Below are 16,264 nucleotides of genomic sequence, written 5' to 3'. Positions count from 1 at the left end.
CCCCAGCCCACTGGGGATGGTGCCGGTGCCTAGAATTCTTTTCTCGAGAGGTGGAGTAGGAAGGCCCTTGGGTGTGGAGGTTCCAGGTAGGTCCAGTCCCAGGAGACCACCCATGGCTGAAGGGATCCCACAGAGACCTGAGACCCTGCGCTGCTTGCTAGTCCAACCACTGGCCATCAGGGAGACACTGCACAGAGTGTGCCTGCTGGGCCATTTACAGGGGCCAGGAATCTCCCTCCTTGTGCTGTAACTGGGTTCTGAGTAAATCCTGGGTTTCCAGTGGCATTTGGGATCAGGATCATGTGAATCAAGGCCCACATGTTTAAAGAGTGTGAGAACGGTCCCCGTGCACAGGGAGCCAGGCGACTCAGAGAGACTCAGATAACGCAGAGGTGCGCCTCTTGCCCTCCCATTTGGGCCAGCAAGAATCAGAGAGCCCAGGGCTCCACGGTCACCTGGGAATCTACCACTCCTGGTTGCCAGGAAGCAGCAGGTCCTGGCTTTGCAGCCAACTCACCCCCTCCGGCGTGGCGCAGGTCATCAGGGAGCCTGCCCTGGTGGCCATCTTCACTGCCCTCACCAGCTCAGAAGGGGAAGAGTGCAGGTTGATGTTGGTGACTAATCCTCCCATGAGGTCCTCCAGGGCATCAGAGAGGTAGCCGTAGTGCAGGTGGGAATAGGATCCACGTAGCCTGGGAGGAGGAAGTTGGATTACACAGGGGGCTGCTTTTGCCGCTCTGACCGTCTCCGGGGAGGGAGGAGGCTGCACTGACTGCACGTTTCCCAGGCGAGGAACTACCGATCCACTAGGAGCACAGCCACCCCTGCCACTCATCCAGCTGGGACTCCAGCAGTCAGCTGCCCGTGCGGGGACCAGAACTTTCCTCCCTGCCTCGCTTCCTTGGCCTTCCAGAACTAGACAGTCCCACGAGCACAGCGTTGTGTGGAGGTGGGCAGTACAGGTGCTGGAGTCACAGGCCAGGGGTCGAGCCCCAGCCTCGCCACAGGCTTAGCCGTGGGACCTGGGTGAGCTGCTCGGCCTCATGGGGTTTGCTCAGCATCATGCACACCAATACTGGATGCTATTACAGTGAGCATCTGCTCTGATTGGTGGCAGTGTTAATCTCTGACTGTGTGCCAGACACCAGGCAGGGTGTATGTTCTGCCCTCCAAGGACTCCCAGTCACCAGCCCTGCCGCCTTTTGATTTTTATTTTTCAGATTCACGTATTTGTTTGAAGGTAAAAATTACACACAGAGAGGGAGAGACAGAGAGATCTTCCATCTGCTGATTCGCTCCCCAGATGGCCGCCACAGCCAGGGCGGAGTCAGACTAAAGCCAGGAGCTCCCACGTGGGTAGCAGGGGCTCACACATGTGAGCCATCTTCCTCTGCTTTTCCCAGGCCACCAACAGGCAGCTGGATCAGAACAGGAGCAGTTGGGACATGAACCAGAGCCCACATGGGATGCTGGTGTGTCACGAGCGGTAGCTTTACCTGCTACACCAGCAGCAGCCCTAGGAAGTGTTTTATTAAAGAAAGCCAGGGTGCACAGGACAAAGGGTTGTGGCCACAGCAAGTACCACATGACAGATTTCTACCAACTTGTTTTAGGGCTGGTTGCAGACCTTAGCGTCCTGTCTCTCCTTCCTTCTGACTCAGGTTATGGCTGGCACTAGGCTCTGATTGCAGGAGCACTGACTCAGCCAACAGCAGAGCCTCTGGTTGGCCATGCTTATGCCCTGCTGGGTCTCACTGCTCCACTTCCTTGATGCTCCTGGATTCTGGTTCCTGGTCCTCAATCCATAGTGCTGCAGTAGGCATTTACCTTAGCAGTTAAGGTGCACGAGTTTCACATCAGAGTACAGGGATCCACACCCAGCTTCCAGCTATGCACACCCTGACGTGGGGTGATGACTGAAGTAATTGGCTTCCTGCCACCCATGTGGGAGGTTAGGGCTGAGTTCTCAGCTCCTGGCTTCAGCTACCATTCAGCCTCAATCACTCATACACATACACACGCATTTGGGGAGTGAACCAGTACATGGGAAATCTCTTTCTCTCTCTGCCTCCACCCTCCATGGTCCACTAGCTCCCTGCCTGTGTCCTTTGGAGCCGTCTGTCTATGCATAGTTCCCATAACACTCATTGTGGAGGTAGCTGGCTTGTGGACAAGGAGATCTCACTCCCTCCGCTGTATAAACATGAGTTCTGTCCTGCTGGCGCTTTGGGAGCCAGGTGACTACTCTTAGCCCCTGTGGCTGACAGCAAGCACAGCAGAGAGAGCTGTGCTTGTCATGCTGTCACCATCCCTTGCCACCTGAAGGGGGGAATTCTGAGAGCCTGGTCCTTGTCCCCTGCTTCAGCCTGATTTGTGGGCAGCGTGGGCCCAACCATGGTGGAGAAGAAGGAGGAGCGAAGAGATCCAGGGCAGGGCCAGCCAGCAGGGGTCAGTGCTGGGATCTAGGGCAGGGGTGGCCAGCAGGGGGCAGTGCTGGGATCCATGGCCGGGGTGGCCAGCAGGGGGCAGTGCAGCAGATGCACTCTGCAGATTATCCGGGTGGGTGGATGTGCGGCCAACCTGGCCATCATCCCCATTCTCCTCTCGATGTTCCAACCTTGGGGAGGGGGTTTAAAAAAATCCCCACATAAGCTTTTCTCTCCCCTATATTCAACAGACTTGGCCAATTCATGCCCATACTCCCTAAGCAGGAGGACAACTGAGCAGGTAGGGTTCAGGTGTTCATGTGGGTGCTACCCACACCAGTAACATTGTCTCTGCATCTCTATCTGGTCACTGCAGTGCTGCCCCTTTCTTCAGTTCCTCTGGCCCCTCTCAGTGGCCCCAGTGCTGACCCTCGAGGTGGTAACTGTTCACAGAGGATGCTCAGCCAGGTGGCAAAGGCTTTGACGCCACGAGGGGGCACTGCTTACATTCGGGAGAGCCGTGGGGAGCTGCAGGGCCAACTGGCCGAGAGTGCCTGGCAGGTTGAGATGCTGGCCAGCAGGGTTGGCGTGGGAAGTCTGGGCTGAGGGCGCCATACTTACTTGGCATAGGCTTTCTCCAGCAGGCAGGGCCAGAACTCTTGGTTGCCTTGGCGAGGACGCACGAAGAGGCAGGCCTTGTCCACAACAGGCAGGCGGTCATCCACCACCACTTCCACCAAGCGGCCATCCTGCCAGAACTGGAGAGAGACAGGCAGATGCCTCAGTGGAGGTGGGGCAGCTCCCGCACCCCAACTCCTGCACCCCAACACCACGGATGCACCCGCAACTCCATCTGGAAGAAAACCACACCAGCTTCACCCAGAACAAGATGTCATCCAGGCTGCTGAGCAGAAGACAGGCATGGCTGGGTCTCTGGCAGAGGGAAAGAGTGAGCCCTGTGCCAAGGTAGCCGAGGAAAGTACAGGCAGGGCAGAAGAGACTTGGGTTCTAGTTCGGCTTCACTACTCGCTGTGGCCTAACATGGGCATGTCCTCCGAGAGCACCGAGATGCAACATAGGGCAGACGGGGAGTGCGAGCCTACCACAGGGGGCGGGAAGGAGCAGGATGGCCATGAGGAGCTGGAGACTTGAGGGAGGAGGTAGAGTATAAGCACGTAGCAAGCATCTAGGGAAGACACCCCCAGGCCATGGGGACTGTGCGGGCATGGGGGTGGGGGGCTGGAAGCAAATCGACACTGCCGGCTTGGGAAGAATAAGAGCGACAGCCCCCCTGTGGCCCACCTTCTGCTTGCTGGCCCTGTTGTCACAGCTGAGACACAAGACTGGATGGCGTTGCCACCACTAAGAGCACCGATGAAGCAGGTGCCCCTCACCAGAGCAGACTGCTTTCAACTTTAGAGTGCAGCTCTGGGTGGGTCACCCGGGGGTACTACCTAGGAGGGCAATGCATGACAAAGCAGCCTCTTGTGCCCCTTCATTGGCCTCCCCTGCGCTGGCTTCAGGACTGGGCATCAGAAAAGAGAAAGGCAAGTCTGCGCCAGGTGGGCTGCAGAGTCCTGGGTGGATGTGGCCTCTCATGCACATGACCTTCGCACAGTCACACACCCCAGAGGCCAGGCTGTGTGTCCAGCTGAGGACACACTTCCAGAGAAGAGCTGGCGTTGTCAGCGGAGACAGCCACGGAGATGATCTCACCCTCACTAGTGAGCCATTGCTCTGAAGGAGCTCGCAGTAGAGCCGTGGACTCAACATTCTCTGGGCAGGTGCGGAGGCAGGGGAGGTTGAGGTCACGGGGACGGCATTGGGAGGGAGATCACCCGGAAGCCTGGTCACAGCTCCTACATAGTGGGGTCCTGGAAGAACCATCTGGACTTCCTGCTGAATTCTGAAGCAACGTACAGTAGACGGTGTCGTTGATGGGACTGTGCTGGATTCTGGTGTTGCCTCTTATCACCCAAACAACAGATGCTGAGCAAGACGCTTGATTCTCTGTGACTCAGCTTCTGCATCTGTCAGTTGGTTGGAAGAGTAGGAGCTGGCCCAAGGGCCACAGCAGAGTCGGCTGAGATTGTGAGGGTGAGAGTCCAGTGTTGAGAAGGGGGCCCGTGTCTTTAACAGCTGGGATGTTCAGCGCCCAGGATGCTATCTGGTGCACAGTTGGCCATCAAGAATGAGTTCATTCAGGCCCTTTTACTGTAAAGTCATTTATTGGATTGCTTTGAAGTAATGGGAAAATGATAATGTTTTATGTAGGAAAATGCTTTGCCATTCTAGTAGAATATACACAAGGAAATTTAAAAAAAAAAGTAGGGGAGGGAGGAGGATAGGGACAGGGACAGCGACAGAGAGAGGAAGAGGGAGAGAGTCCTGGCTTGAAAGAGCACTTCCGGTGGGTTTTCCTCTAAAAGTTTCCTCCCCTCTCTTCTCCTCCCAGATAACGGGGACCAGGCTTGCTCTGTCTACACAAAGGGAGCACAGGTAAGAGTTCCATTCCAGATAAGGTACAGTTGACCTGACTGTGGCCAAGAATGAGACTACTGACCTATGTGTCCTGGTTCCTGGCTCGGGGTGAGGAGGACTGGCATTTGGACATTGCCTGTAGACTCCCAAGAACCATGCTGGTGCCATCTTTGCAATAGCCAAGGGTCTGATAAGGAAGCCAGAGCTTTGTTGACAGACCTTTTGAGGTACTCTAGGAAATGGGTCCTTTCTGGAAGCAGGGCCAGAGCACACAGGGACAGGAAGAGGTTGCAGAGGTCAGCACCACAGCCGCTTCTGCAGAACCACTTGCGGAGGAGCACAGTATGTCCCTCCTGGGCCTTAGGTTGTCCAACCACCTCCCTAACTCCCTCTATGCTGGCAGCCCCGGGACAGACTCGGACACAGCTCAGCCCTGGAGCCTTTCAGCTGCTCCTGTGGTGTGGTCCTCGGACCAGCAGCAGCAGCAGCAGCACCTGGGCACCTGTTGGAAGATCAGGATACACATGTTGGCACACAGGAAGCAAGAACATGATGAAGGCGGGAGCCCAGGATAAAGGCACAGAAACCTGGCTGAGCAGGAGGCAGGACTTCAGATTGAAAATGCTGAATTCCAGTGAGATGAGTTTCTTTGCTTTTTCTTTCTTTTGTAAATAAAGATTTATTTATTTATTTGAAAGGCAGGGCTGGGCCAGGTTGAAGCCAGGAGCTTCTTCCAGGTCTCCCATGTGGGTTCAGTGGCCTAAGCACTTGGGGCATCTGTTGCTGCTTTTTCCAGGCCATTAGCAGCAAGCTGGATTGAAGTGGAGCAGCTGGGACTCAAACTGGCACCCATATGGGATGCCAGCTCTGCAGGCAGCAGCTTTAGTTGCTGCACCACACACTGGCCCCATGAGATGAGTTTCTAGAAGACATATATCCAGATAGAGTCTTGAGAATTTCCTGAACTCCATAAAGACAGACAGACAGACACACACACAAACACAAACACACACACACACACACACACACACATAGAGATAGCGAGCAAATGAGCAAGTGAGCATCTCTTACAGACAAGCAGCCAGGAAGCCCGTGCTGAAAGTCAGGAGAACAGAGTAACTCTGGATCTCTCTTCTGCACTGTTAGATACTACAAGACAGTGGGGCAACGTTTACAGACTTCCGAGGAAAAGGAACGGGATCCCAGAATTGCACGCCTGAGTGTGACCTGTTCTCGAGGGCGAGCCAGTGAGACTTCCTGTCGTCTGAGGAGGTGATTGAAGGTCTTGCTTCTCTCCATGGAGGAGACGTTAGAGGAAAAGTGTTAAGACAAGGAGGAAAGGGAAGAAACAGTGACTTTTCAGTTTCTTCTTACATACTTATGTATAAGAGACATACTCATCACACCGGGAAAATGACAGCGATGGCAAAGGCTCAGCCAAGGATGGAAGGGAAGTATGAGGGCGAGGTGCCAAGATGACAGCAGGAGAACATGAACTCGTGGCCAAAAGCAAGGTAAGTGCAGCAGGTGGGGACCCTACGCAAGCTTTAGGACTCCAACAAGAAGATGGCAAGATTGTAACCCCCTGACCAGCAAAGAAGAGCACAGGCAGAGGCCAGCCCGAAGGTCTGGAAGCATCAGGGATCTCCAGAGAAAAGCCATGAGGGGCAGCTTTGTCTGTTTCAGAACTTGGTACAGCAAGCAGGCAAATGAGGCTGAGACAAAACAGACAGCGCAGGTGATGCCAACTGCAAGTCAGAACAGGTGTTGATTCCCTACACGAAACTGACGAACAAGTGGATGGTCCGCATCTCTTGTGCATCCAGGAGCCACTCACAGGAGCTGTCCTGGACGTGGCCACAAATACAAATAACTTAGTAATTTCCCCAAACGGAGACAGACATTGTATAAATTATATTCTCTGACCATAATCTAATAAAATGAAATCCCAGCAACTGGAATATTACTCTCTGCAAACTTAATCACTTGAGAATGAAATAAACATTAAGAAAAACCACCATGTGAAAGAAAAAAAATGAAACTAAGAACACAACATCTTAACACTGATAAAAGGAAGTCATTTATATTGAAACCGATGGCTCCAGGTAAGACCTCAGATATAAATTATGAGCCTTACATTACTGAGAAAAAACTAAGGATATTAAATGTGTAATTTCAGGAAAAAAACAAAACGAACAATAAAATTAACCAGGAGAACATAAAAGAATAAAAATTAAATTTGGCCGGTCCCATGGCTCACTAGACTAATCCTTCGCCTGCGGCACACGCACACCGGGTCAGGGCGCCGGATTCTGTCCCAGTTGCCCCTCTTCCAGTCCAGCTCTCTGCTGTGGCCCAGGAAGGCAGTGGAGGATGGCCCAGGTGCTTGGGCCCTGCACCCGCATGGGAGATCAGGAGGAAGCACCTGGCTCCTGGCTTCGGATTGGCGCAGCGTGCTGGCCGCAGCAGCCATTTGGGGGTGAACCAATGGAAGGAAGACCTTTCTTTCTGTCTCTCTCTCTCACTGTTTAACTCTGTCTGTCAAAAAAAATAAATAAAAAATAAAATAAAATTAAATTTAATTATTTACAAACAATTTCAAAAAAATAAGAAAAATGAAAACCCAAAGTTAATTTGCTAAAATAATTAGTTATATCAATTGGTTGGATTAAGAAAACTGGAAAAATGAACATCTAGCACTGTGACTGAGAAGGCAGGCTTAGCCATAGATTACAAGATGGAATGAACCCTCTGAAAATCGTACGTGGAACTCTATGGCAGTACATTTGGAAATACAGAAGAAACAGTGGAGTTTTTTTCTTGTAAAGCATAAATTTCCAGAACTCATTCCAGTAGAAATAAGAGGTTCAGGCAGACCCATAGCTGAATACACTGAGAGAGTTAAAGAATCACATTTGAAGAGTAGGTAGGCCTTCAACAATGGTCAATCTTACTTTCACAAAACAGATCATCAGGGATTAGCAACTGTTATTCAAATTACTTCATATTTAAAAAGTCATGCATAATCAGTTCATTTTTTAAAATTAGTGTAATTCAAACATGATAAATGTAACATCACTTAGAAACCAATTTCATGCATGATATAGGTAAAAATGCTAACAGCACTCCCAGCACATTGAATCCAACAGTGTATGGAAAGAACAGAATGTCAAGAAAATATGTTCCTAAAAGCCAGAGAAGGCAGGGTTTCCCTCTTGACTGGCATCCCACATGGGCACGGGTTTAAGTGCTCGTTGCTCCTCTTCTGATCCAACTCCCTGCTGTGGCCTGGGAAAAACAGCAGAAGGTGGCCCACATGCTTGGGACCCTGCCACCTATGTGGGAAACCTGGAAGAAGAAGCACCTGGCTCCTGGCTTCAGCCTGGCCCAGCTCCGGCTGCAGCTGCCTCTGGGGAGTGAATCAGTAGATGGAAGATCTCTCACTCTGGCTTTCCCTCTCTCATAACTGTCTTTCACATAAATAATAAATCTTAAAAAAAAAACCAGAATACTGAGGTTCTTTCCCATGTGACAGACAAAGGAACAAAATAGGTTTTACAAATATTAAAATGAGAGACAGAATTATCTTTACTTACAGATATTATCAGGTAAAGAAAAAAAGGAAAACTAATAAAAAATTGGTAAGGTAGCTGGATAGAGTTAAATACATAAGTAGTAGCTTTTCTATTTTCCAGCAACATCAAGCTAGAAATGAGAGGAATAAAATCTCATTCACATTCGGTACAAAATCATAAAATATTTGAGAATAAATTTACAAAGAACGGCACAGCACCAATATGAAAACATAACTGCAACATTTTATAGAAGGGCATAAAACTACTTCTGAATACATATAGAGAATAACATGTTTCTGGAAAGGAATAATTAAAATAATAAAACAGTAATTTTTTCCAAATTAATACATACATTTAAGGCTCTTCTATTCTGCATCATAATGGTGCTTCTTTTTAATTAGACAAAAGGGTTTTTTAATGCTCATGAAAGAATAAATGTGCAAGAATTAGGAAGATCTTTTTGAGAAAAGAGTAATGAATAACGAAGGGGAACTCAGCCAGTGAGGTGTTGCAGCTTCATAGAAAGCCCCTGTAATCGACAGAACACACTATGGCACAGAAATAGACTTGGAGACAAATGTTCAGTGCTGGCTGCAGGGTTCTTGACCGACAGCTCTTTCCTCTTGCTAATTGTTTCTGCCATTTCTCTTCATTTGCACAAAAACATTGTGACTCTCGTCTTTCCCATGCGCTGTCAGACCATAAACGCCAGTCCCTTGTAGAGAGGGGACTTCCCCCACTCCTCTCTCCAGCTGCCAGGCCATGAGACTCACCCTGCCTCTTGCCACTTCCCTGTGCTCACAGAGAACCTGGTCGTGCAGGAAGTGGTACACGTACCTGGAAGCGGAAAATCCCCGCATACTGGTGAGAAAAGCTCTGGTGTAGCATGATCTTCTCCAGACACTGTGGGTTCTGGGTCAAGGAGCCCAGCGCTGCCAGGAACCAGCAGTCTCCTGGAAAAGGGTAGAGCCACGGGAAGCTGACTGGCCACACCTGGAAGCCCCTCCCCAGGATTTCACAGGTCCCTGTCTCCAGGGTCTGCACAGCTCCTTCTCAATCCCGTATCTGCAATGCCTGGAAGCAGAAATGTCTAGCTTTTGGATGTTGGGACATTTGCATGTCCCAAAGAAAATATCCTGGGGATGGCCTCATGTCTAAACATGAAACACCCTTTTCTTCCCGGGCTACCTTAGACACAGCCTGAAGGCAATGTGACACAGCATCTGTAGTGCAGCTGCATCTTCCTGCAATCCATCACGTCAGGTGTGGAATTTTCCACGGTGGCATCACGCCAGCCCCCAAAAAGTTTGGATTTAAGAGTGTTTTGAATTTTGGAGATTTGGATTATGGATGTTCAGATTGTAATGGTTTTCTACCCTTTGAAAGAGCACTGGGGGAAGGATTCAGTGGGTCAGTTCTGAGCAAGATAGGCAAAGGGCTGGTGGTGTTCGTGGCAGTGGTGGTAGCTGACAGTGAGTGAAGATGGGGCGAAGATGCCCCAGCCAAACCTGGGGTGAAGCTGAGGAGCCGACGTAATCCTGATTCTCTTTTGGCCATAGGCACCCAGGGCTAACATCATAGTGAGTTTGGCTGCCAACATCAGGGACAAGAGTGTTCCGTGCAATTGCAGTAACCAGATTTCTATTTTTCTCTGCTCATATTTGCTCAGCCCCTGTGCATGCTGGGAACCCTATAGCCCTCACCGGATTTCTCTCCTCTTCCCCACTGAGGACTGTGTGGTCTTGAGTTCCTCTTTGGATGTCATGTGAGCCCTTCCCTCCCACACTTTCCATGCAGTCAATCCTTGCCATGACATTTCATGCCACAAAGACGCCCACGGAGAGATCATCTCTCCAGGCAGGAGAAGCCCTGATGGGGATTTATGGGCTGGTGTACAGATGGGCATCTACCTACTTGGTCCAAGGAACAGTGGCTTCCCAGGAAAATGCTGATTTCTTACCTGCTTCTCCTTGTTGGATGTCAAATCTGCTCACACCTTCCAGGATGAAGTGAGGGGGGCCCGCTGACAAATCCTTAGGAAAGAGGAAGAAACACTATAGCATCCTTCGTCCTCTATGTCCCAGGGGGGTTCCTAAGACATCATTCCCTTTGTCTTTGAGGGACCAAGGTTAATTCTTAATTGAGTACTGAAAATCAGAGTTTGAACCTTCCCTTTGTTCTTCAGCTTTTCCTGCTACCAGGAAGGCAGGAATCAGAGGCAATGATGCCCACACAAACTGCGTGAGGATAACATAAATGAGGATTCAAGATTCTTGTAGCAAATAGCCCTCCGCAAACCAGCGTTTTATTAAGAGGTTGCAAACGGACAAAACGGAATGGGATATCTGTATTAGAGGAGACATTTCTAAACATAATACAGTACCAGACCAGCTCACACCGAAGCTTAGGCATTCTGGACTCCAGGTTGAAATCCAGCCTTATGCCACATGGGACATGCGATTGCTCAGTTCTTGGCCCACTGCTCAGATGCGGCTAACTCAGAGTGAGACCGGAAGGTGCCTGGGCCCTTGTCCCAAGTGCTGTTTACTCAGTGTCCAATTCTTCCCTGACCTCCAACACACAGAGCACCTGCCAGCCACAGAAAGGGCGGGAAGAGGCGAGTGGAGGATTCCAGAGAGCAGCAGTGTCTGGCAGAATTCGGGGGACTCTGAGCTGACCTGAGAGTTCCTGCAGGGGGCCCACATGCACATTCAAGGCACACTGTGCCAGGGTCTGTCTCCCGTCCCAGCCACAGCCAGGCCTCGAGGTTTGTGTGCACAAGGAGCCCTCGGTGTTCGTCTCAGCTACCTCTCAGTGCAGCTCTGCCTGCAGTTCTGTGGTACAAGGTGCACAGCTTGGTAATTTTGGCTGTGTCATTTCTTCTTATATTGACAAGCAAGTTCCCAGGGTACAGGGCAGGGCTGTAAATGGATTCTTTGGCTCCACAGTGATCAGTGTACAGAGTCATGTGTCCAGGAGCACCTGCCAGCCCTGCCTGAGCTGCCAGTCTCCTGGTAGAGGTGCAGAATCCAGGACAAACAGAAGTGTACACCTCACCCAGCTGAGGGCATCCTCCCCCTGCACTGTTTCCCTGCTTTCCCAACAGACACCAGCCCATCGGATGCCAGGCGGAACACGCTCAGGCCCAGGCCTGCAGGGTGGGGGTTGCCCGGCCAGAGCCAAGGCTGGGCAGAACCGCGTCTCCTCTAACACAAGCCAGCAGGGAAGAAGGCCCTGCCTGAGTCTGGCAGTGTGCTGGGGCCACGGAGCCAATTTTAAAACACCTTGGGGGCACCCTAAGAGCTTTTGAAATGAAGTTTTGTTTATTTTTATTTTAAAGGAAGAGAAAGAGAGAGAGAGAGAATCTTCCATCTGCTGGTTCACTCCCCAACAGTCAGGGCTGTCAGGCCAAAGCCAGGAGCCCAGAACTCCATGTTGGCCTTCTCAGACTCACGAGTGGAAGCTGGGAGCAGCAGCAGGGGCAGAGACGGCACTCAAACCCCAGCACTCTGATACGGTATGCTGGCACCTCAGTGTCTCAAGTGTGCCACCCCACCCTCCACTCCATCTCACTTTTTCCATACTGGAAAAGGAGTTGGAGCTCTTAAAGGAGGCTGCTGCCATGAGCAGGGACACCCAGAGCCCTCCTCTCATGGGACTTTCACAGGCTGGGGCCCCACGGCGGGACCAGGAGTGAGGACTGTTTCACTCCATTTCTCTGCCACGGAGCTGCAGCCCTTCCTCATGGTGGGCATGCTTGGACAGCCCCGGCAGACAAACCGGTGTGGATTCTGCCATGACAGTTCTCCCTGCATGACCTTGAGCCTGGAGCTCTCTGCTCTGCTTGGCTAAGCCTCAGTATCCTTCCATGTAAAATGAGCATGAACACAGAACAGGTGCACCCAGGTGGGAGAAACATGTGATAGAGCCACCATGGCAAGGGCCAGCTGCTGGATGCCACGACTATGCCCTGCAGTGGAGGAGAACCAGACCTGCCACCTGCGAATGAGGAGCAGGAAGTGCAGTGCTTAGCTCAGCAGCTGACAGAGTCCTTGCTCAATAAATATTGATGCAGTTCTTTTGTAATACCTGCAGAATGAAAAAGGCTGCCCCCACAGGCCAAGCCAGAGTCTAGGGCGCAGTCATTATTGAACATGATAGAATATAAACACGAATTAGGCAGCGGCCCTGTTGGGGGTGGACCAACGGAAGGAAGACCTTTCATTCGGTCTCTCTCTCTCACTGTATAACTCTGCCTGTCCAAAAAAAAAAAAAAAAAAAAAAAAAAAGAAGAGAGTGAAGAGAGAGAGGGAATCAGTGTATGGAAGAATGGATGGAAGAATCTCTCTCTGTCTCTCTCTCTAACTCTGACTTTCAAATAAATAAATAAATCATAAAAAAAGAAAAGGAAATGCTCTCTCTGGGGTTAGGTACTGGGTGAAGTGGTTAAGATGCTGCTGCTTGGATGCCTGTGTTGCGTGTTGGGAGTGACTGGGTTTGAGTATGGCTCTACCCCTGACTCCAGCTCCCTGCTAATGTGCACCTGGGGAGGCAGCAGGCAGTGCTCCAGTGGCTGAGTCCCTGTCAGCCTGGTGGAAAACCTGGCTCTGGTTCCTGTCTCGGGCTGTTTGTGACCACAGTTACAACTATGGCTGTCAAGGTCATCACAATGTTGAAGGGTTGAACACATTGGTTTATTCCTCTGCCATCCTGCCTAGGAAAGAGGGCAACCCGAGTTTTCTCTAATGCACATACAAGCTGGAAAGTTGCATCTCACAACTCGGAGTCATTCATTCAAGTGTTCTTTCACTCATTCACTCAAATCCTAGCTGAGTTCCCATTATGCATTCATGTCCATGTGAGTAAGAATACAGTATGTGGAGTCAGGAGTCTGAATTTCAATCCTGGACTCTTCCCTTCCCTAACCATGTCACCTGGGCAAGTCTCATCACCTGGCTGAGCCTCAACTCACCTTCCTATAAAATTGGGAGCAAACAGAGGAGATAAAGGAAGAGAGGACACACGGAAAGTCCTCAAAAGTTCTACTAAAATATGCATGTTGCCAGCTGTGATAAGAGACCCAAGGGAACGTCACATTTAAAGGCTTAGAGTCATTCATTCATTTGTTCACTCACTCGTGTATTCATTCATCCAAATCCTAGCAGAGTCCCTGTTACGCACTCAAGTACCACGTGAGGAAAAGAACAGCATGTGTGGTGCCTGCCTCAGCTCTCCGTGACAGGTGAAGGTCAGAAGAATGAAGTTGTTGGTGGAGATTTACTGAGGATGGATAATGAGAAAGACCCTAGGAGGCTGAAATACCCACATCTTCCTTTAAGCAGCTCCTCAAGCCTAACCTCATCCCCATGAACGCTTCCCTTCCCCTAAACTACAAATCTGTCTAGATGCAGGGAAGAGGCTGTCTCCCGTACAGCTGGATGCCGTCAACTTTTCCCTGGAGAAGATATCCACTACGTATCCACAGCCAGAAAGTTCCTTTCCTGTTTAACCTCCCTGGCCATATTGAAAGAGCTCAGTAGAGTGCTTGGTGGGTATTCAGTGTTTAGTGATGGCTGCTGATATTAGATTCATTAACTTACTGGATATTATCCTGTTTTCCCTTGGTCTGGGTTCTGCCATCAGTTTGCAGAAGCACCAACAGCAGCAATGGGTTTCAGAACCCTCACAATGGTTCTAATCCAGATCTTTTGCCTCAACATTAATCCCGAGGAGAGTATGACCATGAGAAATATCCCATGGAGTTTCACACCCTAAAATTGAGATTGTTCTAGAAAAATCATCAGGGCTCCCCTTGCTGCAAGGCAGAACTAGTAGTGGACATCTGCTGGGGCGGAATGAGGCTGGTTTAAACATTGCTCTGCTATATCTCCTTAGTTTGATGGCTGATGTCTGAAATTCTTTTATAGGTGATCAATTTTCTATAAGATTAAACATGTAAATATAAAAGAGAGGCAGGGCAAGAACTGAAATTCATCCTACAGTATGAATGACTGACATGATATATTCCCTGGGAGGAAATTCAGATAGGGGCACAGAAAAGGACATATAGTTATTCATATCTGAAGAGAATAAAGGATGGCAGACTGATAAATGGACCAATAACGGGGGTGGAAGAGACTCTGTAGACCAACTACTATACCTATAGACCAACTACTATAATATTCATAACTGGGGTTTCCCATTTTTCTGGTGAGAAAACTGAGGCATTTTAACCTAGTGATGTGCTCACTCAACATAATGATGTAGTTTGTTAGAACTGGGTTACGTACAGCTCAAGGGTCCCAGGTCCTGTTTTCATTAGTCTCCCCATCCCCCCGAGTGCATACACCACTGACCACTGTAGCAGAGGGACCAGGCCAGTTTCATTCTGAGTCCTTCCTCCTTTTAGTGGGAGGCACCAAGGCAGGTGCTCCAAGGGTCCCAGAGCTGGGTGTGTTCCTGGGGGTTCACTCACGTGTGGCCGCTTCCACTCCACTTGGGACAGGTTCTTTTCCTGGAGCAACTTATGGCCTATGGAAGAAGCCGTGGCAGGGAATGTCTCATCCTCAAAGAGCTGGCGCCTGCTTAAGCAATGATCCCGCAAGGAGCTGAAGTCCTGCTCCTTGAACTTGATGAAGGAAGACTCTGCCACAGGCCTGCGGTTTTGCGCCATGACTCCCTTGTGAAACTTCGGAGATGGTTTCTTTCTGGTGAGAGAAGGAATATTTTCTGGAGTGAGCTGTCAAGTCATTTGGATCATCAGCCCTGAGTCTATAAGGGTACTCAGATGTCCACTACCCTCCCTCCATTTACAAGTGGGAAGACTGAGACCCAGATCCACGCTGTTCCTGGTGACGTGGCCAGTGGGTAGGCAAGCCTCAGGTAGAATTCAACATTCTTACTCCAGATCTGCATTCAGTCTGCTGTACTGAACAGCTTCACCGTGCGCTCCGATGTACCTGAGAGCCTACCGGGCCATTGATACATTTAATGGACACTGGTTGAGCATTGACCTGTGCCAGGCGTTCTCTGGAATACTGGCAATCCAAATATAAATACAACATGATCTTTATCCCCTAGAGGCTCATTATCAAGTGGGAAAGATAGAAGACATTTCAATAACTATATATATCATCCAACAGGAAGAGTTCAACTGAAAATGTGTACAAAGTCCGGTGGAGTAAAGAGGAGGAGCTGTGAATTGCATGGCACTCTGAATGACTCTCTCACTGGCAGTGACCTTTGAATTGTGCCTTCCAGGAAGAAATTTCCAGGCACAGGATGGATTGACTTCTTTCCAAAGTGCCTACGGGCACCCCGAGTGGTCAGTGTACGGAGGTCCAGCAGTTGGGCTGGAAATGTCTTGGAGCACTGGACAGAATGTAGAGTCACTGGAGGCTTTGTTGGTTTTGTGGGGCAGGGGGCAGGGGGAGCTAATGGCAGGGACTTTGGAAGAGATGGCCAGCAATACGGGTTAGAGTCAGATTCTGAAGGGTTTTACATTCTGCAAGCAGGGTCTGAAGAGGTAGGGTCTGATCAGATGGATCAGATCTGATGTCCAGTGGTGATGTAGGGAGCAAGTTGGGAGCCAGGTGGAGAGGATGAGAAGAGATAGAAGTGAGGAAGAAGTGAGGAGGCTGCTGCTCTTGTCCATGGGACAGACAATGATAGAGAGTGGAGAGTGAACATGGCAGAGGGGAGAGACACTTCAGGTGGAACCAAGAGGATTAGTTGGTAAATTGAATATGGCAAGGAGGGGGGAAGGAGTAAAAATCAAGACAT

General features: G+C 50.1%; 1 protein-coding gene across 1 annotated transcript in view; it reads right to left on the bottom strand.

Moving 5' to 3' along the window:
- The window catches only part of LOC138848827 (calpain-13-like), a 63,745-nt gene that overhangs the window by 31,228 nt on the left and 16,253 nt on the right, over nucleotides 1–16,264 (bottom strand). The window contains exons 2-6 of the mRNA XM_070069721.1: nucleotides 14,958–15,189; nucleotides 10,443–10,515; nucleotides 9,320–9,435; nucleotides 3,048–3,184; nucleotides 518–692 (exon numbers count right to left, since the gene is read on the bottom strand). Of these exons, the coding sequence (XP_069925822.1) occupies nucleotides 518–692; nucleotides 3,048–3,184; nucleotides 9,320–9,435; nucleotides 10,443–10,515; nucleotides 14,958–15,155 (699 nt within the window). The 5' untranslated portion in view covers nucleotides 15,156–15,189. The remainder of the gene's footprint in view (nucleotides 1–517; nucleotides 693–3,047; nucleotides 3,185–9,319; nucleotides 9,436–10,442; nucleotides 10,516–14,957; nucleotides 15,190–16,264) is intronic.

This window comes from Oryctolagus cuniculus, chromosome 2, assembly GCF_964237555.1.
Source record: "Oryctolagus cuniculus chromosome 2, mOryCun1.1, whole genome shotgun sequence".
NCBI lineage: Eukaryota > Metazoa > Chordata > Mammalia > Lagomorpha > Leporidae > Oryctolagus > Oryctolagus cuniculus.
This window is presented reverse-complemented; position numbering and strand designations above follow the sequence as displayed.